Below are 26,842 nucleotides of genomic sequence, written 5' to 3'. Positions count from 1 at the left end.
CACCACTCAGATCCAGTCCTACAGCTCCTTCCTTCCTTCCCTAGTACTTTTTCCTAGTGAGGTACGATGTCATCAGTGCGATTCACAGTGACACCCACTAAGGCGGAAGACCTGCCGGGGCTGTCGGACACCTCGCCCGACATCAGCTCCCGCTCCAGCGGCCGAGTGCGCTTCGACTCTAGGGAGAGCATCAACCCGAGTGACCCATTCAGCGAGGCGTCTGGGGGCGGCGGGACGACTGCTGCCAACGCAGGAAGCGGAGGGGGCGAAACGCCGGACCACAGCAACATAGAAGGTAAATAATATCATTGTTAGAAACACTCCTTATTCTCAACACATTCTTTTCTTTGATTAATGATTATTTTTGCCATAAAATGTCAGATAATAGTTTTTTAAAAATGAAATGCTTATGACTGTTTGATGCTTCAAAATTAACCAAAGGGTGTTAAAATTGGCTGAGAAGAATTTTGAATCCAGACACAGGATGATGAGTCAGTCATAAGGATGGGTGTTAAGATTTTATTGATATCGATTCTGCTTATCGATACCTGTGAATTTTCTGTGTACTAAAAGCAGGCTTTACAGGTTTTCTACAACCCTTGGCAAAAATTATGGAATCACCGGCCTCAGAGGATGTTCATTCAGTTGTTTAATTTTGTAGAAAAAAAGCAGATCACAGACATGACACAAAACTAAAGTCATTTCAAATGGCAATTTTCTGGCTTTAAGAAACACTATAAGAAATCAGGAAAAAAATTGTGGCAGTCAGTAACGGTTACTTTTTTAGACCAAGCAGAGGGAAAAAAAAATATGGAATCACTCAATTCTGAGGAAAAAATTATGGACTCATGAAAAACAAAAGAACGCTCCAACACATCACTAGTATTTTGTTGCACCACCTCTGTCTTTTATAACAGCTTGCTGTCTCTGAGGCATGGACTTAATGAGTGACAAACAGTACTCTTCATCAATCTGGCTCCAACTTTCTCTGATTGCTGTTGCCAGATCAGCTTTGCAGGTTGGAGCCTTGTCATGGACCATTTTCTTCAATTTCCACCAAAGATTTTCAATTGGATTAAGATCCGGACTATTTGCAGGCCATGACATTGACCCTATGTGTCTTTTTGTAAGGAATGTTTTCACAGTTTTTGCTCTATGGCAAGATGCATTATCATCTTGAAAAATGATTTCATCATCCCCAAACATCCTTTCAATTGATGGGATAAGAAAAGTGTCCAAAATATCAACGTAAACTTGTCCATTTATTGATGATGTAATGACAGCCATCTCCCCAGTGCCTTTACCTGACATGCAGCCCCATATCATCAATGACTGTGGAAATTTACATGTTCTCTTCAGGCAGTCATCTTTATAAATCTCATTGGAACGGCACCAAACAAAAGTTCCAGCATCATCACCTTGCCCAATGCAGATTCGAGATTCATCACTGAATATGACTTTCATCCAGTCATCCACAGTCCATGATTGCTTTTCCTTAGCCCATTGTAACCTTGTTTTTTTTCTGTTTAGGTGTTAATGATGGCTTTCGTTTAGCTTTTCTGTATGTAAATCCCATTTCCTTTAGGCGGTTTCTTACAGTTCGGTTACAGACGTTAACTCCAGTTTCCTCCCATTCATTCCTCATTTGTTTTGTTGTGCATTTTCGATTTTTGAGACATATTGCTTTAAGTTTTCTGTCTTGACGCTTTGATGTCTTCCTTGGTCTACCAGTATGTTTGCCTTTAACAACCTTCCCATGTTGTTTGTATTTGGTCCAGAGTTTAGACACAGCTGACTGTGAACAACCAACATCTTTTGCAACATTGCGTGATGATTTACCCTCTTTTAAGAGTTTGATAATCCTCTCCTTTGTTTCAATTGACATCTCTTGTGTTGGAGCCATGATTCATGTCAGTCCACTTGGTGCAACAGCTCTCCAAGGTGTGATCACTCCTTTTTAGATGCAGACTAACGAGCGGATCTGATTTGATGCAGGTGTTAGTTTTGGAGATGGAAATTTACAGGGTGATTCCATAATTTATTCCTCAGAATTGAGTGAGTCCATATTTTTTTCTCTCTGCTTGGTCTAAAAAAGTAACAGTTACTGACTGCCACAGTTTTTTTTCTTGATTTCTTATAGTGTTTCTTAAAGCCAGAAGGTTGTCATTTGAAATGACTTTAGTTTTGTGTCATGTCTGTGATCTGCTTTTTTTCTACAAAATTAAAGAACTGAATGAACATCCTCCGAGGCCGGTGATTCCATAATTTTTGCCAGGGGTTGTATGTCAACAACAATTTATTGAGTCTTTAAGTAAACAATTATGAAATTGGTCACTGGATCCTAGATATCTGGACATAACTAAAAATAAACAAAATCTGTAGTTTTCATTAAAAGCATTTCCTTTCTGGTGTTAATGAGACAAATTTAACTCCGCAGCCTGTGAGCTGAGCTCTTACAGTCAGCTGCATTGCAAGTCAGGATGTAATTCAGGGGTGGCCATGTTCGGTCCTCGAGAGCCACTCTCCTGACACTCTTAGTTGTCTCCCTGCTCCAACACACCTGAATCCAATGAACGGCTCATTCCCTGATGTAATTCATAAAGAACGGAGGACGTCTCATTTTGGGAGAAAATAAAAATGGTTTTGGTCTGTTGTACTTTGCTTTCTGTATTAAAACGTTTGGAAAGAGGTGTCATTTGACTTATAACGGCAATTCGCTTTGAAGTTATTAATTCCGACCTGAATCTATCTTTCCAGTGTTTGGTGCCGCGCAGTTAGTCCCACGAAACAGATGATAGTCTTATTATTATTATTATTATTATTATTACTACTATTATTATTTCCTTTACCTGAGTGACAGTAACTTCAGTTTACGAACTGGTGAAGTGGGTCCAGCTCACGCCAGAGAACCATCGCGTGTGCTGCCCCACGAAAATTTAATGAGGAATGAACGGAGGACAGTTCTCGTTCCTTGCCTGTAACAAGACGAGTCCTAGTCGGTGACTTTAATCAGCACAGCAGTGAGTCAAGATTGACATCTTTAAATGGCTTTGAAGGGGCGCTAATGAAGAAATTGCAAACCTGCTCCTTCTGAAGAGGTTGTACCTTGTCATCTGATGGTTAATAATCCCATTAATCCATTTGACCGCTTTGGGTGAAGAGAGTCAGACTCAGACGAGCTGCTGAGGTCCGAAATGATGCATGACACCGTGGAGGCAGGGTGGACCGTTCGGTCTGCGACACCGGATCTTCTCTGATCTTTCATAGTGCCGTACCCCTTCTCAAAAATTCTTTCAAGACCCAGTATGCTCTTAAAAAAAGCCACAAAAGCAAATAAAAGAACACATACACACTGTGTTGACAGGCATGGGATCACCACCATATGGTCTCTTCAACGTCAAACCTGTTGAGCTGGATGGTCAAGACAAGGATGACTCAGCTCAGCCTGTCTGTCTGCATACCCCAACTTCTGTCTGATTTACTGATGATATTCGAGTAAAAACAAACAGTCATCAAACATCATGTACAGTATAACAAGAGCTGCCAGAATCAGTGAGATTAATGTCGGCAGAGCTGTTAAAAGTGTTCACACAGGCTTTGTGAATATTGATAGGACTAATATTTTTCGAGAAGCTACATGTATTAGCTAACAGCACTGAACAATGGACATTGATATTTACATTCTGGACTTGTATGCCAATCCAGCAGGGAGCGGTAAATCATCTGTATATTAAAAGCGTGTGTGTGTGTGTATATGTGTGCATGATTTTATTTAGTAAGTTCAATATAAGTACATAATATAATTGTAAATACATAGATGCCACAAGAAAGTGAAAACGTTGAGGTACATTTAAAAATCAAATGACAAAATAGAAGTAATAATAAAATAATAATACTGATAATAGTAATGTGTATATGATAACAAGAACCTAAACAATTTCTAAATGCATTAAGACAGTAAATTAGCATTAAAAAAATTATGTAATCAACAGGAAATAAAAGGGCTGAGTTCTTCCTCTAAAAACTGTTCAGGTCTAAGGTTCTGAAAACATTTTGGACGCACACGACATTCCAACTCATTATAGAAATGTTTCACAATTAATTACCGCCCTTGAAAAATGTCAGCTGCCTATTTTATAAACACAGCCCAGTCTAGAGCATGTGGATCCCCACGGGCAGCACACTAGTACACACACACACATGCATATACACACACACATATATATATGCTGATAAATGTTTGTTTCTCAGAATTGAAAAGATGGAGAACCACACCCTACGTTTTCTGGGTCAGGGTCAAAACCTTTCAGTCACCCCTCATATTAATCCCTTAACATTGAATACATTTTAAATTAAGTTTTTGTGTAATCAGAGTCTCAGACAGACAGAGAAATGTAAACACAGCCGTCTCGGTCGAGGTAATAACCTCAGCCTGATTGAAACTCAATTGGATTGTTTCTATTTGTGGAAGCTTATTAACAAAGAACATGTGGCGTCGTTACTATGATGTAATTGTTTAATCAGATCAGTGTAACTAATACTGTTGCATCACTCTTGCTTTACTTGCTGCATTCAGGAACAGAATACCACAGTCCAGCCGTCACAGAAACGTTATTCATGTGTAACTGAAGTCAGGGGGCCTTTATGATGAAGGGTTTCTGGCATAAACATGTCCATGAAGAGGTTGCGACATAAACAGAGTCTGTAGGGAAACGTTTCTGCTGTCAGATGAGATTAAAGAAGTGCAACGATGTCGGCAGGTTAGTAACAGCATTGCACAGCAAGTGAAATTTACCCTGTGAGCATAAAAGTAACCTTTTAGTCTCACTGTCTGAACTTCATGTGTCCACCCTCTGCTCAGCGGCCCAGAACTCCCAGGAGTCTTTTTAAATCCTCTTTTGGAGCTGGCGTTTGAACCCTCATGAGTATGATTGTCTTTCTTGCTCATGGAAATCTCCAGTTAGGTTGGGAATTCTGTATGCAGGATGACTGGTCACAGCGCTCATGGAGGCTTTAACTTGTGATCCATCCTCGCAAATTCACCAACATGAAGTCCTGATAACATGCACGACTGACCAGACATCCACAATCGAGTCCCAAGTCATTGATCTGTGACAGTGTGCTGCCGCTAACAGTACGGCGAGTGGAAAACTGCATGTCTAACACCGCTTGTTCTGAGGTCAAGGACAGATACAAGAGGTGTCTGCACGCACTTGTTGATGAGACATTAAATGGCAAAAATGAAATGTTTAAACCTCAAATCTGCAGCCTCTAGGGCTGCAACGTCTCAGTAAATCAACCGAAGTGTTGTTCAACACCAGCGATGTGTGACTGTGTTCACCACTCAGTGGCATCTCCAAACATACTATAGTCACCAAACTGCTTTTCTCTGTCGTCTTCTCATTGCGTTCAGACTCGCTCACTGCAGCATCTGCAAACAACCAAAACTCTGCAGCACGAGTCCTCGCTCACTCCTGCACCTGAAACCACATCTTCTGCAGATTATCCCCATCTGGCAGCTCAGCCAGTCTGAACTCTTCATCACAAATAAAGCTCTCCGTCATGATGGCCCTTCCAACCCCACCACCTTCTCTGCCTGTTTTCTGCTACTCCTCCAGGACCAACCACCGGACTCAGTGTCTTTTGTACCTTAGGCTCGATCTGTAATGCTCTTCTCAAACACATGACTGACTAGGGATGGGTATCGAAAACCAGTTCATCTTAAGAATCGATAAGAAATGATTCAATCTACCAACATTAACAGCCTTTGGCTTAACCATTTCCTTATCGGTTCTTCAGTTCACATTACACCGGGACAGCAGTTGTGTTTGAGGGTGTGTGTCAGGAAAATGATCATTTCCTCTATGTTGATTGCAGACCCGCTGCAGCGGGCGGCAGTGCTGCTTGAAGCAGCTTCACTCCTTCGCAGCTTTTCAGAAATGGTAAATGGACTACATTTATATAGCGCTTTTCCATCTGCTCAAAGCGCTTTACAAATAACCCCGATGTGAGGGTGCTGTCATGCAAGGCGCCCACTACACACCAGGAGCAACTAGGGGATTAAGGACCTTGCCCAAGGGCCCTTAATGATTTTCTGGTCAGACTAGGAATTGAACCAAGGATCCTCTGGTCTCAAGCCCAACACTTTAACCACTAGACCATCACTTCTTTACTCATTCTAAAGTCAGTTTTAAGCAAAAACAAGGCGATACTCTGTGACGTTTTGAAATGACCGACGCGTAGTGAACACATCAGCTAGCATGTCGTGTAGCCGCGGCGCTCTGATCACTTCCTCCGCCTTTTCTGATGAAATAATACTAAATTTATGTGGAAATGACTGTTGTACTAAAACTTCAGATATCTGTCGCTGAGATAGATGATGACTGATGTGCAGTTTGAAGCAGAAACGAGGTGATAATCGTTGAACCGCGGCTAATGACATATGTGCAGTGAAGGCAGGGCAGACCGATTTTTAGGGGGGACCGTTCGGTCGGCGACACCAGTCCCAGACTTGGCTTAGTGCTGAGGGAACCTCCAGCCATTGAACATTAACTAGTAAGTTAGTTTCTATGGTGAGTCATCAGTTTTGCACTCAGTCATAAAGTGAAGGAGTGAAGATGAAGGGAAGTTTCTCTACGAAGCAACCAAATTTATACACACACACACACGGCAGCACCATTCTCAGTGCGCTGATTTGATTGTTCCTGTTCCTTCCTAAAAATTAAAAAGTAGCTGTTGAAATATTTAAAATCCCTGTTGGATTGCCGGCTCGTGCGACGTGCAGTGTCTTGTCTGTACTGGATTGTTTTATGGTTTTAGCACAAAGGTCAGCGTGGCCACCGCAGAGACAAGTAGACTGGGGTTAAATTCAGACAGGAAAGTGTGTGTATGAATTAAAAATTAACTGGACTTTGAGTGTTTGGTTGTTTTCTTACCCTGTGTTTGGCCCTTTTTTGTAGGCCAGGGGTCATCCATTAGATTTGCATGTCGCTGCTTTAACGTTCCACTTTTTGAGCGTGTGGGATTTAGTCCTGGTTAGACTGTAGGATGCTGTGTGGTCAGTGTTTCAATCCTGTGATCTGACAAAGTTCTCACACTCTCCAGATGGCCGTTTGCTGCTGTTAGCGTGACTTTGGCGATGCAGGGAGGGATGTGATGTCGCTGACTCAGCCATTCTGTGCTGACTCAGACAGAGCTGAACTGGCAACACAGCAGCCATCAAATCAAAGTGTGAGAGAACAAGCGAATTTAAGTGGGCGTGTCTGGAACGTTCCACGGCACGATGATGAAAATGACCGCCTTGTAACCAGACGCAGAAACGGTGACTTCCTGTTCACTGAAAACCCTCCTCCCTCTGTTTGTCTTATCGTCTGTTTTAGATGACGGAAATTCTAAAATCTCCAGTGTGTACTTGAACAACACTCGCAGCGTGGACGAGGATGACTTCTATGACAAAAACCTGGCCTTATTCGAGGTTCGAAGCACAATGTGAACATATTAAATCATGTGTAGATTTGGCTTATTAAAAAAAAAAAATCCTTAATATCGCTTGTCTGCTACACTATTGCTAAAAATAACCAGCAGGTGAATGGTTTCTATTATTCTCTGTCATTAGTTTTTATGGATTTTGAAGTTTTTGTCTCGTGTTTTTACCCAGTTTTTCCTGCTGCATCTCTCACTTGTCAGTGTCCCGCTCTTTTCTCTCATTAGAGCTTCTTGTAAAGTGTAACATACTTGCCTTCATGCATTATGTCATCCCTCCTTTCTTCCAACTCCAATACCCACCCCTCATCATCTGCCCCCCAACAGGAGGAGATGGACACTCGGCCGAAGGTGTCATCTCTGCTCAGTCGCCTTGCAAACTACACCAACCTGACGCAGGGTGCCAGGGAGCACGAGGAGGCCGAGAGCATCAGTGAGAAGAAGAAACCAAGAAAGGTATGTGAGACTCTGCTTTAAAAAAAAAAAAAAAAGGAAAAACTATAAAAGCAGAAAATCCACAAGTGAAATTGAATATAAAGACAGTGTAACATGCAACAGTGAAGTGTGCGTACTGTGGACTTCAGTCAAATACTCACGGCTGCTAATAATGTAGTAATCCGAATATTGTAAGGGTATCCTCCCGCTGCAGATATTTGGCCATGATTACCTTTCAGATTCCAAAAATGAGGAAATTTATCTTATTTTATGACATTAATAGTTTAAAGTTGTGTTTCATGTCATTATACAGCAGGTTATTGCAGACTACAAATAAATTTGAATGCAACCCATAACAATGAGAGCTTCTGGGCATGTGTACAACAGTATTGTATGCACAAATGTATGCGGTAGCAACACCCATATTGTATTTGTATGTCCACCATCATCCACTTTTGCCGTAGATATTATATGATCTTGCTGCTGTTGCCAAAGCAATGAGAGGAGCTGTGCACAGCCACTGAAAACACTCTGCATTGTATTTTAATTTTAGCTTAAACTGTAGACTGGGCATCAAAATAACTGAGCAGACAAATCCACATTCAAGCAGAACTTATTTTTTTCAAGATGCATTCATGAAATAAAAAACAGTCATCTGTATATTTAAAAGAGGCATGTTACCTCCCATCTGTACAGATTACAAATGAGTATTCATGATTTGTCAATCATGATGTGTCCTGTCACAATATCTGCAGTGAGAGGCTGCCTTAACCCTCGGGTCCATGGACATGGATCAGTTCATAATGAAAATAATGTTAACTGTGTTAAAACTGGACGTAGAACCTTGTAACACGAAGTCAAATCCCTTTCAAGATATCAAACATTGTTTCAAAAGTGGCAAAAGTGAACATAAAACCAGTAAATTCTCAGGGAGCAAGCTGTTGTAAACATAAGTTCCTGTCCTCCATCACATGAGATCTTCTCTTGGCTCTCTGTACAAGTTCAGGCACAGCAGAATTTGACCCCAATGTGAACTCACCACATGCACTGATAAGGAGTCTACTGACAGAGATAATAAAACAGACCCATTTGTGCCTTAGCCTGGTTCACTGTGTGGTCAATATAAATCTGGTGCGTCATTCTGGACTACAGTTATTTTGTTTTGCTCAAGGAGAGAAATGTAATTTAAACAAGAAAAAAAAAAATGAGAGGACGATGCCCGACAGTAACACTGCTGCTAATGTTTATTCCCTCTTTCATCTGGTCTCACCTTCCAGTCACCTCAGATGGGCACATTTATGGGCGTCTACCTCCCATGTCTGCAGAACATCTTTGGGGTCATCTTGTTCCTGCGGTTGACGTGGGTGGTGGGAACTGCCGGGGTTCTGCAGGGCCTCTGTATCGTCTTCATATGCTGCTGCTGTGTGAGTCCTTAGGCAATCCAGCCATGTTGGCTTTGAGACATAAACCAAGACATAACATCAGCGAAATTTGTGACGTGGCTAAAATCTGCCCTTCTCTTTCCAGACACTGCTGACAGCCATATCCATGAGTGCAATTGCCACTAATGGAGTCGTACCAGGTACTCCTCCACCATTCACTCTGCACTTTTTCCTTCTTTCTAACAGGAAAGGCTGATGGGTGTACTGTGGTGTTCTCCATGAAAAGTTAACCTTAAGTAAAACTCACATCCTCATAACAGTTTGTCATTTTTAGTAAGAGAGGAAATCAGTTGAAAGCGAATTATTCAAGATTTGTTCTTAAAGCGAACTCTCACGGGTACTACTTTAAGGTGTTTCCAATTGTGTTTTCCTGCACTTTGTTTGAAGAAATGCAGAAGCAAATGAAGCACGTCACAAGTTTGACTTTGGGCATTTTTCGATTTAAATTGGGACCGTCATAGGGCCGGGTCTAGGAATCCTTGTGCATGTACTAGCTTGACCAAGACTTTTATAATAAACTGGAACTTGAGAGACAAGGTTACCTCACTAAAAACTCAGATATGTTTGAAGTACAGCCACCAGGGAGCCAAGTCTTGTAAACCATAGGTATGTGAGATCTTGACAAAATGTTTGTATGTAGAGATGAATTTTGATTCAGAACCTCTCAGACATGTTCAGCATTGGGTGCTTGCTGTGCGTGCTGTTTTGGCAAAGGGCTTTGAAAACTTATGTATGCAAGGAATCTGCAAGGTCTTCATGGATCGTGCTCACACTAGCAATAGTAGATTATGTCTTGCTAAGTCCTTGCACAAGATGGAGTTTAGACTCGGTGATGCAGCTTAGGGTGAGTATCACTCTTGTCCTCGAGATCACTTACTGTCTCCTTTCATGTTCTAGTGAGAACAGTTATGTTTTTCTAATATGTGACATTTCTGTTTTTGCTGTCTTTCTTTCTGTTTCCACTCCCTCTTTGTCTTTTCACACATCAAAAATCTAGTGTACTTATCTATCGTTGTCTAGAGCTCTCACTGGAACGCCTCTAGACAAATTTCTGAATCATCTTAAGTCATGATGTTTCAAAGGGCATGTGAAATGTCAGTAACTGTACGTAGTATCGAAACTCTCAGTAACATAGTGAATTCATGTCTAGTATGTCATGTTTGACATCAGACATGACGGTCCATGTTCTTCTCTCACCATCTCACCCCAGACAGTAATGAACACTGTACCGTATGTGCTTAAAAATGGTTCGTATGAAGGATAAATCAAACCTGTTTCGTTTCTTCAATGCAACTCTAAAGTCAAACCCATGCAGGAGAGCAGACTGAAGGAATTATTTTGTTACGCTTTGCCAGTTGTTTTCCCAAGACTTGCACTCAGTGTTTCCTTTTAGCTACTGAGCGTAGATGTGTTGTAAATTCTGTCTTCAATGTGTTTGTTTCTCTTCAACGTCAGTGTCTTTGGTAAAAATTTTAGCCTGTATGTAAGGATGATATTACCAGATCAGGTCTGAAGTATGAGCTGGTCACATATTGCTACATGTGCCACGCTCAAGAGTCGCCCTGGGTTCTGAATGGTAACCACCCAGGTGGACAAATTTCAAATATGGAATATCAGTTGAAAAGTTGAATGTTTGGTTTGAGGCTGTGCAGCTTCCATTATCCAGAACATTCTGTCTGAAGTTTGTTCATTGTATTTTGTAGAACTGCATTAAAGCAAAAACATCTTGTTGCAGAACTTGTGGTTTTTCATGGTGCACAGCTGACAGTTTCAGACTGTATATTGTGGTTTTTCTGTTCTATTTTGGACCCCAAGTCCCCCTTGGCCTGAGTAATGATCAATCAATCAATCAATCAACATTTATTTATAAAGCACCTTACAGCACCGACTGGTGTCCAAAGTGCTTAACATTAAAAACACAAATTCACAAAAATAAAACACATATAGAATAAAATTTTAAAACAACACATAAAAAGAACATAAAAATAACAGAACATGTCACCTCCCCACTAAGTGTTAAAAGCCAGTTTAAATAATAAGTCTTTAACTTAGATTTAAAAAGTGCTAGGTCAGGAATAGTACGTAACTCAAGAGGTAGCTCATTCCACAGTCTGGGGCCAGCTACCACAAAAGCATGATCACCCCAGCGTTTATATCTTGACCTTGGAACATCTAAGTAAAGCTGGCCAGATGCCCTTAATGTCCTACTGTAGGTGCGCAAAGTTAATGAGTTAATGAGACGCATGTAACCTCCGGAGAGACCGTAGTGCCAAAGATATCTCCCCTTAGGTCTATTGTTCAGTCCAGGTCTTGCAACCATGAAATATCGTCTGAAACTCCAGGACCCTTAAGACTTGGACCTTCATTCTTTAGCAAAAGTATCGATCTGATGGCTTCATAGGCTCTTCCCAGTTGTCTCTCAATCTCAAAGGCTGATAATCCAGAGACATGAACATCACTTGAATTAAATGAACTTCTCCACTTCTGACAGCTGTGTCCAGGAAGTCATTGAAAGCCTACATTCTAGTCGTAATCAGTTCGGGCATCATTTAACTCCACAAAGATCACTGCAAAGTCAAGCTCAGTGAACATTTCCTCAACTACGAAGGCTCCCGGGTTGCTGAGTTCCACAGCCTTGCACAACAGGAGAAAGACAGAGACTCTGTGTCCACACAGTGCCCACAATGCCCATTTCTAGACTGGCGATATGTGTGGTTTTGCGACTTAAATGTTTTTTGTTTGTTTTTTTTGCCAAGAGTGAGGCAGGGGTCTACTTTGAGAGCTGCATTGCGGAAACCAAAAGGGTGAATCCTGAGCTTCCAGTCGGTATCATAGACTGTAAATAAAGATGGATGTTGCACACACATTCACCCACTGTCCGTGTGCCAGAATGAAGTTCAGATATCCCAAAGACGGGCGCGGCTGCCTTGCTCAGCTGATGTAATTGAGAAATAAACCCTGTGCAGTGGATCCACACACACACACTCGTGTGGAGGAAGTGGTCTTATCTGCATTAACTGATAGCTCATTATCAGTCACAGACATCTGCCTTTTATGATCCAATAAATGTTAACAGCAAATCATCAAGATGACGGTGTACATGAAATACAGCCATATGTGAGGAAAACGTTGTTGGATACTTTAAGTCAGACAGTTCCTCGCTCTGTTTCATGGCATTCAGACACTAGGGGGTAGTAGAGGAATCTTTGCTTCCCTCTTTAAATCTGACCTCTCACCTTTATTTACAGTCTATGATGAGAAATGCATTCACAGTTCTGTTTTTATCTTCTGTTTTGTGGCTGATTTCAACTTGTATTGGCAAATTCCGCTCAGCGTTTGTTGGGGCTCACTGGGAGTACCAGATGTGGACAGCGGTGTATGTTGGGCCGATCTGTGTGCACGGCTTCGACAATTTAATTAATCAAAATACAGGGATTTGTGCACAGCCGGTACTTCAAGTGATCAAAAACCAGCGGTGAAGTGACATTTGCAGATACTGTTTAACCAGAAGTCTGCCGTCGTCTTTCTCCGGTGTGTCATGTAGAACGTTATGCTTACACCAACAAGCACATAACTGGACTCATCACCTTTCTCTTTTTGCGCTGACACACTAACCGCCCATCTCTTGTTCTCTTTTGTGCTTTTATCCTTCTATTTTCTCTCTCATTTCATCTCACATTCTATCACCACCTCCTTCATTCGCTCTTTCCAATCTGTAATTTCAATTTTCCTTTTTTTTTTGTTTTTTTTGTTTACTATTTCATGCCCTCCTGTTGTGTCATTGTTTCTCTCTCCTTTACCATATCTTCCACCCTCTTGCATCGTTCTCCTGCTCCAGCGGGAGGCTCCTACTTCATGATCAGTCGCTCACTGGGTCCAGAGTTTGGGGGGGCGGTGGGCTTGTGCTTCTACTTGGGCACCACCTTCGCCGGAGCCATGTACATCCTCGGAGCCATCGAGATCCTTCTGGTAGGTTCTGGCTTCTTCCACATCACAGCTATCGTCTCAGCTTACTCTTGCAATTATGAACATATCAGAGGGACAGCTCAGGTGGGACAGTTTGGAGACAAAGTCAGAGAGGTGAGATTGAGATGGTTTGGACATGTGCAGAGGAGGGACCCAGGGTATATAGGGAGAAGGATGCTGAGGATGGAGCCACCAGGCAGGAGGAGAAGTGGGAGACCAAAGAGGAGGTTCATGGATGTGCTGAGGGAGGACATGCAGGTGGTTGGTGTGATAGAGGAAGATACAGAGGACAGGGTGAGATGGAAACGATTGATCTGCTGTGGCGACCCCTAACGGGAACAGCCGAAAGACAAAGAAGAAGGTCTGTTAGCATGTTAGCTAGCGATGCCACTTGGTCCGCAGGTTTTCCTCTGTAATTGTTGTTTTATGCAGTAGAGAATTAAAAGTTAAGATGTGTTGCTGTTTTTATGAATCAGCTGACAGCGTTTTATCGAAGTGGAACAAAAATATTTTTCTTTGCTTTCTTTGTCAACCAAGACACATTTGTTCAGTCTGTTCTTTACGATGCTTTAAAGGTGTAGTCACTTTTGACTTTACACAAAACTGGCAAAATTTTATCTGAACAAATTAAATTATTATACATACCTTTATTTCTTTTTTATATTGTAAAATAACAGCTACTTTTATTCCTGGCGAAGTTTGTATTTTGAGGGACACATACAGCGAGTTCACTCTGAGATTTTGTTGGCCACATGAAGGAAGAAGCAGGTGAGCAACATTCATGGAAACTAGGAATTTGCAACTACAAAAAGTAGATTTAATAAAGCTATGATAAAATGCCCCCCCCCCCCCCACACACACACACACACACACACTCTGTTATTTTAGCAAATGAAGTAAAAACATTGTCACTGTAACTTGCGTTAATATTGACAACTGATGCAGTAGAACTGTCTGTGTGTGTTGTTCTTCCTGTTTGCAGATATTCAGCAAAACTTGCATGTGAAATATTTCCAGATTTTTATCCTGAATTATTCTCACTGGAGTCTTTGGATGGTTATTGTTATTAGCCGTGTCAGATTTCTTTCTGCTTCAGTTCTACATTTGTAGTGTCACAGTGCTGCTCAAAGGTTGAATGGTATAGTTTCCCAGCATGCCATTTGAGGATTCCAATCTCCATTCCACCCCCACATCATCCATGATGTCATCCCTTCTTGTTTTATTTTAAACACCTGTGGGTCAAAATCCTAAATTGTGTCCACACAGATGAATTTTGTTCATACTGGCGATGTAACATAGTGAATCTATTATTTGAAAACTGAGGAACAAAGCTGTAGTTGTGCTGAAGTAAATCCTTTAAAAACAGGAAATACACCTTTAAATGGGGATATTATACACTTAAAAAGCTAAAAACCATTTTAATTTTCTTGTCATGTCACTGGAAAGCATTAATCAGCCTTCATCTTATATTTCTTTGGTCTTTCTCACAGATGTACATCGCACCTCAAGCAGCCATCTTTTCCCCCAGCGAGCCCAACGGTGAAGAAGCAGCCATGTTGAACAACATGAGGGTTTATGGCTCCACCTGTCTCCTCCTCATGTCCCTGCTGGTGTTTGTAGGCGTAAAATACGTCAACAAACTGGCCTCCATCTTCTTGGCCTGCGTCATCGTTTCCATCCTTTCCATCTACATCGGGGCACTGGTCTCCGCCTTTAAGCCCCCTCACTTCCCGTGAGTGGCGTAAACCCTTTCTCTCAGAAATACAAAGCAAACCAGCTGCGTCGCTCAAACCGTTTGCTCCCTGCAGTGTGTGCATGCTGGGAAATCGACCATCAACGGCATGTTCTCCAGGATGATCTTTGTGCAAAAACCGTGCTGCTGCAGACAAGCGAGGTGGCGGATAGGCAATATACCAACTTCACTTTAGCCAGCGGTGCGTGGCGGACTATAAACCATTTTTAAAAGGGTGCAGCTCGTTTTGAAAATGGCTCTGTCGTAATCATTCCGATTCCTGTTTCCTGGTAGAAAACGACAACAGTTGGGCCGACCTTTGACCCAGGCCATGGTCCAGGTCCTGCAGAGATATCCACATCACTGTGGCTCCAGTTTTGTGAGGGTCCAGAACTCAACTCTTCCTGCGCCGACTATTTTGTGATCAACAATCTCTCCAATATAGAAGGAATCCCCGGCCTGGCCAGTGGGATCATTTCAGGTGCTGCTGTTTGTGTTTGGGTATTTGCATTCAAAGCACACGTGATTAAAGCTAAACATGACTCAAACTCTTGTTCACAGAGAACCTGTGGAGCCACTACCTCAGTAAAGGGGAGATAGTGGAGAAACCCTCCCTGAACGCCTCCCACATCATCCAACCGCTGTCCAGCCATCAGCCTTATGTGTTCACTGACAGCACCACCTCCTTTATGCTATTGGTGGGCATTTTCTTCCCCTCTGTCACAGGTAACAGCTCCCCCCCAACACACACACACATGCACACAACTTGCCAGCAAGTTTGAAAGGTGTGTCCTTAAAAAAAAAAAAAAGAATTTACCAAAGTAGTGCTTTATCACAACCAGAAACTGTAAAAATGGAGATAATCATTGGGTTTTCAAATTTCTAACAGTCCCTGAACTAATCATGTTCCGTCAGGGACAGATAACCAAATAGAAGGTTTAATTACCAATAATTAATTAAAATCACTTTATCCTACATGTTTCATATAAAAAGCTGGCAAATTAAACAGTGCTGCCACATTTTTTAATGAATAAATAAATAAAAACTGCGTTCTCAGCAAAGCTGTGAATGACTGCTGAGGCCAACTGCCGTGTGATGAAAATTCAGTGAATCTTGGACTGAAGTGCAAGTCGAGACCGAGAGGAAAAGAAGGGGAGAATGGAGAGACAGTTGAGAGAGATGGTAGCACAGAAAGAAAAGTACCTGTATGTATTAAAAATGTTGTATATAGATTCCATCTTTATCAATTTTCATAAAATAAATTATCTAAGAAATTAATTTGTTTTTTCTTTCATGGCTCTTGACATTTTATAGTGCACAGAGGACATTTTTAGGTTTTTGTCCTCCTTGCACCTGTAAGTCGAGCAAAAGTGCACAGGAAAGTGAAATAAATGCAAGACAACACCTGCATCAATTATGTCCTTGACAAAAACCATTTGAGTTCAGTTTGAATTGTACAGTTGGCAGGCGGCCTGTCAGAGGCGTCAAATTCCACTTGCAATTATTATAATTTTTTTTTTTCAGGAATCATGGCAGGTTCCAACCGTTCAGGGGATCTAAAGGATGCTCAGCTCTCAATCCCGATTGGAACCATCCTGGCCATCCTCACCACCTCCATCGTCTGTATCCTTTCACAGATGTTTTCAGCCACCATCCTGCGAGGACAGAACCTGGAGATCTCAGCTGGAGACGGCTGGTTTTACATCATCATGCAGAATTGTGTTTTACACCAATGTACAGAAGAATGAGATTTGACCCGGCAGGGTGTTGTTTTTCCTGAGTGTCTCATCTAGATCTGACCAGCGTCCTTTTGTTTGGAGCCTGCATTGACGGCGTTGTCCTCAGAGATAAGTCAGTAAAGTTGGTTGTTTTAGTTGTAATAGAAAGAGGCGATTTCAGCTAGGCTCCTTTTGCTTTTATATATTTATTTTTTTTGTGGTAGCAATTGTATGTTAAGTGTTTCAGTACTCTACCCGCCACTGCTAACCACTTAAACAAACTGAAGGCTCATCTTTATTTCTGCTGTAATAACTCCTTAAAGTTTAATGCTTTGATGGTTTTTCTGTCTTGTAGGTTTGGAGACTCTGTCAAAGGGAACCTGGTGGTGGGAACTCTGGCTTGGCCCTCCCCTTGGGTTATTGTGATTGGTTCCTTCTTCTCAACATGTGGTGCAGGCCTCCAGTCGCTGACTGGTGCTCCTCGCCTCCTGCAGGCAATCGCCAAGGACAATATCATCCCCTTCCTCAGGGTTAGACAGCAAACCTAATTTCCAGCATCCACTAACCATCTAGCAAGGGGGGCGAGGCAGGTCTACAGGGCATTACATAAGGAAAACAAAGCTACTTTGAGAGTTGAGATGATATAATTTGTTTTTTGTTTTTTTTGTTGTTTTTTTTTTTTTACTTACTGTGTTAACAGATGGGGGGGCTCATTAATTCATGTCTCACGTATTATTGTATATAGGTTATACACCTAGGCTTCACCCAAACCTAGTGATACAACAGTCGTATCGCAAGAATGCTCGACAAGAGAGTGTTTTCTCTCCATTTATGTTGTGTGGGTGCGTTTGTGTTTTCCAGGTGTTTGGTCACGGGAAGGCTAACGGGGAGCCCACCTGGGCCCTGCTGCTGACGGCCCTCATAGCTGAGCTGGGGATCGTTATTGCCTCTCTGGATCTGGTGGCTCCCATCCTGACAATGTAAGACAAACACCACATGATACACAATGCTGTTACCCTTTCATGTTTACATCACAGGAGAACACGACTCCAAGTTGAGCATTCTTTGGGAATGTTCGGGGTTACTCTTCCAGCGGGAAAAGGCCAACAATACAGATTCATATACTTCCAAAATCTCAAATAGCATGCCATCGTAACATTTCACAAAGGATGGAATTTGCCTGGAATGTATCTTACTAACGAGCACGGGATAGTGACGTCAAGGTGAAGCCTGTGTGTCGAGGTGTGACATATCAGTGAGACTCCAAACCCAGCTTCAGCCTCAATTAACAGGTTATTGAAGTCTACTGACATCTATTGGTCAAATAATGCATAGCACACTTTCAATGATATGACATGGTGGAAGCCATATAGCACAATTTCAGTTGATATGCAACAGCAAGCAATATTCTAGTCTTTATTGTCGAGATGGATAGATGACCAAGTTTTCATATTAACAGAATTTTAATTAAGTTTAATTTAATTAAGTAAAATTCAGTTCAGTTAATGTGAACGTCACACTAACCACGCTCATTTTGCTTTGCCTTAATGTTTTACCTGCTGGTGTAGGACGAATTCAGCGCGGGTACGGCTGAGGCAAAAACAACTACACATAGCTATTAAAACGAAGAGGGGAGGAGGAAGTCATTATAGAGTTTTTGCTTTAACGCTGTAGAAATATTTGAGCTTATTTTCCAGTGTGTCAGGCCTTGAAAGCAGTTTTTGTCCAGGGGAGACTTTGTAAAAAATGAAAAAGGTAAGTCATTTAATTGGCAGCTCACGGAGGAGGCAGGACGTCCTGTTGGCCATTAGTTTCTCCTGAGGTCGTTCAAGAACAGCTTTGTCCTGCAGCGCCCGGTGTGGTGTCAGTTTGCAGGAATGGGGACAGTTAGTTCATGTGAAGCCTGAACCTGGTTTCATCCAGCTTTCCCTCTGCAGGTTCTTTCTGATGTGTTACCTGTTTGTCAACCTGGCGTGCGCCCTGCAGACGCTACTGAGGACGCCCAACTGGAGGCCTCGCTTCTCCTACTATCACTGGTACGACTGCACATACAGACGCACACAGATGCACAGACGTGTCTCACACAGCTCTGCTGCTCTTCTCTGTCCAGGACTTTGTCGTTTTTGGGGATGATTATCTGCCTGGCGCTCATGTTCATCTCCTCGTGGTACTATGCAATTGTTGCTATGGTGATCGCTGGCATGATCTACAAGTACATTGAATACCATGGGTATGTTGCCATGGAGATGTTTTGGCCCCCACATAACTGTGCATCAGTGTAGTCAAGAGTTTGAGTGTGCCCCGTGTGAATCACCCTTATTTATTTTTTTTTGTTTATGAGTCTGACAACATTATGACAGTATTTTTCACCTGTTTTTGTTTATCGTTAAATGTGTGTGTGTGTGTGTGTGTGTGTGTGTGTGTGTGTGTGTGTGTGTCAGAGCGGAAAAGGAGTGGGGGGATGGAATCCGCGGGCTCTCGCTCAGTGCTGCCCGCTACGCCCTCCTGAGATTGGAAGAAGGACCACCACACACCAAAAACTGGAGGTATGATGGATGTTTTGCTTTCATTTTGGAAATTTGCACTGGAAATTGCAAATCCATTTCCTGCTACAGAAAATAAGTTTTTTGTTTTTTGGCATACATGAGCTAATTAAGCTCCGTTTTAATGAAATGGCACCTTCTTTGTGTTAAAAGTCATGTTCAAGCTGCTGTTTTTCATTTTCCCGCCCGTTGGTCTTTTCCAGGCCCCAGGTCTTAGTCTTGCTGAAACTGGACGAGGACGCTCACGTCAAATCCCCTCGCCTGCTGACTTTTGCCAGCCAGCTGAAGGCAGGAAAGGGTCTGACTATCGTGGGCACCGTCGTGTCCGGGAACTTTTTACAGAGTTATGGAGAGGCTCTTGCTGCAGAACAGGTGCACACTCCCATCTGAAGACAGCCATTTATTTTCACTGGAGAATTCAGAAATTTTGTCAGGTCTCTTCCAGTAGATGTCACTAATGGCTGGATTTCCATTCCAGATTTGCACAAAAGTTAAACAATATTTTCAGAATGTTGGTTTTAAAAAAAAAACAGTTGTGAAATGACAACATTTCCATTAAGTGACGGGATGCGAGTGCTGGGTTCTGTCTTCTCACAATAGCTGTCATTCTAGCTCGGCTGTGGCGAGGACTGTAATACCAACTGGCATAGCGATGGACTAAATAATTTTTTTGTTGTTCTTTTAATCCATTATTGCCGGAATCTCATCTCTGACAACAGTTAACAAGCTCGGTCTGACCACACGCACTGTGTCATGTGACTCTTTCTGTACGTCTTGTGACCAATAATGGAACAGAAAGTGTTTTGCACCATGTTTTTTCAAATTGCTTGAGAAACCATTTAATGTGAGTGTAAAACCTAGTGTGATATTTGAGGGATTTTTTCCCTAAATACATGTTTCCATTAAGCAGATTACGTAGTTTTGGAGCATAATGGAAATCTGCTATTGTCTTGTTGGAAATTTGAAGAGAGAAGTGACTATATGATCTGAAAACACGGCAGTTAGTACTGTAATTAATTCAAGTTGAATATCATTGTTGCAGGAGCACCTGCTCCTTTGGGAATTCAGGGTCAGCAGTTGGTCCCAGGTTTTGTGTTCCGGTGCCACTCCAGCTTACTTTTACTAACCACCTTCATAAGCTCACATTCCACTCTGCATTTCTTCTGCCTCAGACTCTGAAGCACCTGATGGAGAAGGAGCGTGTGAAGGGCTTCTGTCAGTGCATCGTGGCCCAGAAGCCCCGTGAAGGCATCAGTCACATGATCCAGTCCAGCGGCCTGGGCGGGATGAAGCCTAACACCGTGGTGATGGGGTGGCCTCACGCCTGGAGGCAGAGCGAGGACCCGCAGGCTTGGAAAACCTTCATCAGTCAGTTTCAGACCACATACAAACAGATTTATCTGTCTGAGGAATATGAGGACACCGTTGTGTGATTTTTTTATTATTTTACCAACAACAGGCTAACGGCGCCCCCTGTCTTTGTTTCAGACACAGTGCGGGTGACCACAGCAGCCCATCTGGCCCTGTTGGTGCCCAAAAACATCTCTCTCTTCCCCAGCAACAGTGAGCCGTGCACTGAGGGCTACATCGACGTGTGGTGGATTGTGCACGATGGAGGGATGCTGATGCTGCTGCCCTTCCTGCTGCGCCAGCACAAAGTGGGTGCACGTGGGCCTTTGTGCACATTTTGGTACCTTAACAAATGTCTGACTTTCCAGTTTTCGCGTAACGTTTTCCTCTCTGAAGGTTTGGCGGAAGTGTGGGATGCGAATCTTCACAGTGGCCCAGATGGAGGATAATTCCATCCAGATGAAGAAGGACCTGGCAACATTTCTCTATCACCTTCGCATTGAGGCTGATGTAGAAGTCGTTGAGATGGCACGTTACTCTTGGTCATCCATCAGTGTGTCAATGAATTATTTGTTAAATGACATTTTAAGCTGTTTTAAACTCCAAAATACTTTATAATCTGTCTTGAGTTGACACGTCAAACATCTCACATTGTGGAAACTCGGTTCTCACCTGTTTTTTATAGATAAGTCTGGTTGATTTTTTTTGTAAAACATCCTTAAAGTTCTCAGTTTTTCTGACTGTGGCTATAAAAACTAATATTTAGCCCTGAAATGGTTTCTTTTGACCTGACGTATGGTTACGGTGCTATAACGGCAGTTTCTCTTCTCCTCAGCATGACAGTGATATCAGTGCATACACATATGAAAGGACGCTGATGATGGAACAAAGGTCCCAGATGCTCAGACAGATGCGACTGTCCAAGTCCGACCGGGAGAAAGAGGTGAGTTAAAATCAGATGAGGCCGCTGGTAATCTCAGGTCCAAGTCCTGGGGTTGAACTCTTACAGCCGGAGCAGCCTTTGGACAGGCCCAGGACCCTGAACATAGCAGAAAACATGCAGTGCTATGGGTCCTGAGGACCAGGATTGGTGAAATGCCAAGTTAATCCAAGTAGCTGGTTTATCGTACTTCTGCAATAGCTAATTTGAAAATATACAATTTATCTTCACTTAACTTTATCATATGTTCAGGAGTGATAAATCTTTCATTTTGGAGATGCTGCTTTCACACCCAGAGGTTGTGAAAGAGTTAACTGCAATCTGGCAACACAGAGAAGCTTCAGAGTTCCTTGGTTTTTGTGAGTTGGGTGACTGTTGTGAGATACTGTAGTTAAAGGTGATTTAACTGATCACTGGGATGAGATCACTGACAGATTTACCTTATTTATTGTGATAAAATTAAAATGTCAAACGTACATCAAGAATTACACCTGATTTTGCGCCTCGTCTGCGTTTCGTTTGATGACACTGTTTTTTCCCCAGCAGTCTTGAATGCAGCATTACAGTTGTCATTTTAAAAGGCACACACTACACCTGTGTTCTGTCTTTTACTTGTTGGAGTCCTCTTGTGACACATGGTGCAGGTCACGTGATGGTGTGCGGCTCAGTTCTTTGACTTCAGGTTTTGGAAACGAGCTGAGCTGTTTGATGTCGGCGTCTGTCAGAGACGACGTGAAACAATGTCATGTTGTCTCTAAATTTGACTTTGTTTTTCTCTTGCTGCCTGTTTCCTCAGCGGGTTCGCTGGAGTTTTGATGATGTAAGTTTGCTGGTGACACAGTAGATGAAGTTGAGCTTCGTTCCCCGTCAGCTGCAGTGAATAGTGATTTTTCTACGTAGCCGTGTAGTTTAGGGTCAGTGAACGCCTCTGTGCTGCCACCTGAGCATTGAATCCTGCAGAGAAAAACACTCCCATGAATGGATAGAAATCTGCAAGATTCAATTCATTGTGTTTGAGTTTGTTCAATCCTGATCTGGATCAAATGTCCTGCTAATTATCAGAACTATCTGATTTTTTTTTTTTTTAATTGGCTCACTTTGAACTCTGCATTGATTTTTAATTTTTCTTGAGAGTAAATTCTCTCTGACTTCTACTTATGAGGCATTTCCCTCTGAGCTGCTCCTGTGGATCCTAGATGACATTTGACCCCAGTCCGTGTGCTGAGGAGCTTCTGCGCTGTCGTGTCCCTGTAGTCGCTCTGCAGTGCTTCCGCTGGAGTCGATGCAGCCGGGTGACTTTGTCTGGTCTGCAGGTGTATCTTTCCCCCATGTACAGGAGTGCCGGAGTCCACACAGCAAACCAGTTCAGAAGAAGCAGAGGCAGACAGGTACAAGCAGGGCAGAGAGAGAGAGGGAGGGAGAGGAACAGGAGCGACACCACATGAGGTAGACGAAGAGGGGAAACGGCGACGTGATGGGTTAATCTGTTTGCATCTGTGTCGCTAACCGAAACAGGCTCAGCTGGTGAAGGATCGCAACTCCATGCTGCGGTCTGACGAGCATCGGCTCAGATGACGACGATGACACTGATGCCGGGGAGCGGGAGAGGTGCGACCAGCGGCAGCTCCTCAGCCGAGCATAATCGCCGCGTTCAGATGACCTGGACCAAAGAGAAGGGCTCACATTACCGGAACCCACAACTCCGGCTGCTCCACGCCAGAGGGCTTCAGAGGACATGCTGAGCATCAGGCCGTGAGTCCAGAGTCAGGCAGAGATCAATTGGTTAGCTGGAATTAGCTTGCTGTAGGCTAAATTGTTGTCAATAAAGCAAAATTATGTTTGAAAGGATGCAAACAGAAGATGTGCTGAGGTTTCACTGAAAGACTCCACGATTCAACAATTTACTCATCTTTTCTGCCGTCAGGGACCATTCCAACGTCCGGCTGGATGCACACTGCCGTCAAACTCAATGAGGTCATTGTCAACAAATCCCACGATGCTCGGCTTGTCCTGCTGAACATGCCAGGCCCACCCAAGAACACAGAGGGAGACGAGAACTGTATCCTTAACATGGCAGATGTTCTGCTCCCTTCCTTTTGTCTGCTCCTTCTTCTTCTTCCAGCTGTTCCACCAGGGGGAACTCCAGCAGACCATAACCCCTGTCCTCTGACTCTTATATCACACCAGCCACCTGCATGTCTCCCCTCACCACACCCATAACCCTCCTCTTTGGTCACACCCTCCATCATCAGCATCCTTCTCTGGATATACCCTGCAACCTTCCTCCTAAACCCGCCACCATCATAATCTCTCCCCACACTTTATTTGAAACGGAGCTCACTACACAGCTTTTCCTTCACCTTCCCCACCTCTCTCTTCACACTTCCTGTCTTCTTTCTTCTTGTTTATGATTTCTCGGTTCTTTTTTGCCAAACCCCTTTCTCTCCATGCTTTCATGTACATCTCATTCCACACCAGTTTTCCTGTCTTCCTTCCTCGTCCAGATGTCCAGTACCTTCCTATTTGTATCCCTCGCCACGTCTACAGTAGTTGTCACTGTGCCTGTCTCACCTCCCTTAATTTCCCACAACAGTATTCTCCTTCAGCTCCAGCAACTGATCTTAGCTCGGTTCTCACTTTCTTCCTCTTCTTCACTCCAAAGTCATCCTACAAACTACATCTGATGTCTTCTAGCTGCACTCTCCTCTGCCCCACCTGACAGTCTCATTTCTTTTAAGTTAAATGTTCCCGTGCAGGAGATGGTCCAAATGTGAGCACCTTCCTCTACTCTTCTGTCACCCTCTGCTCCTTACTCCTTCTTAAAATAAGTATTCACCTCACTCATGTTTGCCAAAGCCATTGTCATCAGCCTTTCCAGATTCCTCTTTGATACCTCATCTGTCAGTCACCATCATGTCCATTGAAATCTGCTCCAGTCACCATTCTGTCTTCCTTAGGTACACTCTTATCTAACTCATTCCAGAAATCTTCTTTCTCCCATCTCACATCCCATTTATGGGGCATATGTGCTGATGACATTAATGCGTTGCTCCTTAACACTCATCACTCTATCAAACATTTATCTTACCTCTACAACACTCTAAACCATTTCTTCTCTCATTCATGCCATTATGGAACATTTTAAACTCTTCTCTTCTGTCTCTTAACTCATCTCTTCCTGCTTCCTGTGGACATGTCCTCCCCCTCCCCTGTTTTTCCCCAGCATTAACATTTGCCACTTTTCCACTTCATGATACCTATGCAATTCAAACCGACTGACCTTTGTTTGGGTTTCCACTGGGCAAATATTTGATCTGCTCTTGCTTTTGGTATCACCTCCATTGCAGCTCCAAGCGAGCTGAGGTGATGTGAAAAGAGAGAATCATTACTGTCACTGCATCATCGTTGTCTGAAACTAACGTCCTGCACAAACCCACCATTTCTAAAATGCCGTCGGCTGTACTGGCATCTGTACAGTACTGTAACACTGATGAGTGTTTGTGTGTCGCATTCCTCTTGTGTGTTGCTTTGAAGATGTCATTACGGCACGTTCATGCTACATTATTATGATGAGTCGGGGGTACTCTAATCTAATCTAACTATGTCACTCAATATTTCTGTGAAGTGGCCGCAGTGATGATTCTTGACTTGCTGACCAGACATGGAGTTCCTAGAGGTTCTGACAGAGGGACTGGAGCGTGTCCTGCTGGTCAGAGGTGGAGGAAGTGAAGTCATAACCATTTACTCTTGACTGGACAAGAGGCTTTAAAAAATTGGCCAGTCATGCAGAAATAACTGAAGGCCAACCTCCGGGTAGGGGAGGGATTGCTTCTCCGTCCAACAACACAAAGACTTGTCATTGACATTGGTTGCAGCGTCTGCCATTAAGCTCCGTCTCCTCACATCCTTTGTTCTCTTGATTTTCATTTTTATACTTTATTGCAAGTGTTCCAGCCATCACAGTTTGTTGAGTTATCCAGGCATGAGTGTGATCAGCTCTGCGCGCATCTGTCTGTGAAAGTTGTTTACCTGTTAGCGCTTCGGTATGAGCGAGTGCCATCGTGCAGCGTACATCTGAATGTGAATTATATTTGTCAAGAGCGCAAGGACGCGATGCGTCATTCCGCTGATTAGACTCAGGGTTGCTTGTTGCATGGAATGTATTTTGGCAACAGATGTGTGTCCTGACTGTTGTGTTTTCAAAAAGTTCTTTTTTCTTCTTTTTTTTTTAAATCAGTGTTTTTTTGAGGATGAGGTAAAAAATGTAGGTATTAGCTGAGTTCAAAGTCGCTGTTTTAGCAACAGATTACTTTTAATTTTATAATAAGTATTAAAAAATAACTGAGTCATCAGTGAAATTAAAATACAGCTCATAAAATTTGCAAAGAATTTTTTTTTTTTTTTTTTTACTGTATTGTTTGAGTTTTGGTTCAGGTGGGGTAGAAGCTGAACTGGTTAAAAAATATCAAAAGCATGGTTATAAATCTGTCTATGTTCTTTTATTTATGAATTTTAATGAAGCCAACTAATCTTATTCTGTTTTATTCACACTTTTTCTCCACCTCAAGTTGTATTTCAACACTACATAAAAATTAGAAAAGAGATGCTGCAGTAAAGGTAGAAATGTCAGTTTAAAAAATAAAAAAAATACAAATTACCGTATTTTCTGGACTATATGTCGCACCGGAGTATTAGTCACATCTGCCAAAACGTGTTGTGTTCGAGTTTCTAAGAACTCATGGAGGCTGCTTCTTGTCTCCACTAAACAGCTGAAAATGTATTTGTGAAGCTAAGTATGTACACTGTTATTAAATGTAAATAAGCTTTTTAAAAACATTGTAGTTAGCCTTACTTTAGCCTAGCCATCCCACAGAATGCAAACAAGTCAAACACTGAGTAGTTTGAAAGTAATTCCCTCTGATTTACAAGCATGTAGTCTTTCAGATTGTGAGCGTGCTTTCTTGATTTTGCATGTCCTCTTATGACCAATCACGTCCTCATCATTTAGGTTTTCTTCTTTTATAGCAGTTTTCATCCACCTTAATGGTGCATTATTGCCACCTTCTGTTCTCGAGTGTGGATTAGACGGTACCTCATTCACATCAGTATAGAGGAGCAGCTGGACTTGCGTAAAGACAGTTTTATCTTCTGATTATACATCATAATGTAGTATTTGTTGACACGTCACTTTGAAATATAATTTGCAGAATCAACCGAACGAGTCAAACAAACAA

The 26,842-nt window shown here is 42.6% G+C and overlaps 1 protein-coding gene across 1 annotated transcript; it reads left to right on the top strand.

The window, feature by feature from the left end:
- Positions 1 to 35: 35 nt before the first annotated feature.
- LOC117505283 (solute carrier family 12 member 6-like) lies at positions 36 to 26,831 on the top strand. Its single transcript, XM_034164899.1, is given in 33 exon segments — positions 36 to 295; positions 7,380 to 7,474; positions 7,810 to 7,938; positions 9,195 to 9,341; positions 9,445 to 9,499; positions 13,198 to 13,328; positions 14,816 to 15,057; positions 15,134 to 15,163; positions 15,165 to 15,259; positions 15,352 to 15,359; positions 15,361 to 15,538; positions 15,619 to 15,783; positions 16,582 to 16,680; positions 16,851 to 16,908; positions 17,131 to 17,305; positions 17,637 to 17,755; positions 18,713 to 18,811; positions 18,886 to 19,005; positions 19,217 to 19,321; positions 19,522 to 19,690; positions 20,491 to 20,686; positions 20,807 to 20,976; positions 21,065 to 21,196; positions 21,504 to 21,611; positions 22,922 to 22,996; positions 23,124 to 23,159; positions 23,161 to 23,216; positions 23,218 to 23,298; positions 23,300 to 23,339; positions 23,341 to 23,360; positions 23,533 to 23,554; positions 23,556 to 23,667; positions 25,268 to 26,831. Coding segments are annotated over 33 exon segments (3,588 nt in total). The 5' UTR covers positions 36 to 66; the 3' UTR covers positions 25,360 to 26,831.
- The last annotated feature ends 11 nt before the right edge of the window (positions 26,832 to 26,842 follow it).

Source organism: Thalassophryne amazonica, chromosome 23, assembly GCF_902500255.1.
Source record: "Thalassophryne amazonica chromosome 23, fThaAma1.1, whole genome shotgun sequence".
Lineage (NCBI taxonomy): Eukaryota > Metazoa > Chordata > Actinopteri > Batrachoidiformes > Batrachoididae > Thalassophryne > Thalassophryne amazonica.
The sequence above is the reverse complement of the archived record's forward strand: the minus strand, read 5'-3'. Positions and strand labels throughout refer to the sequence as shown.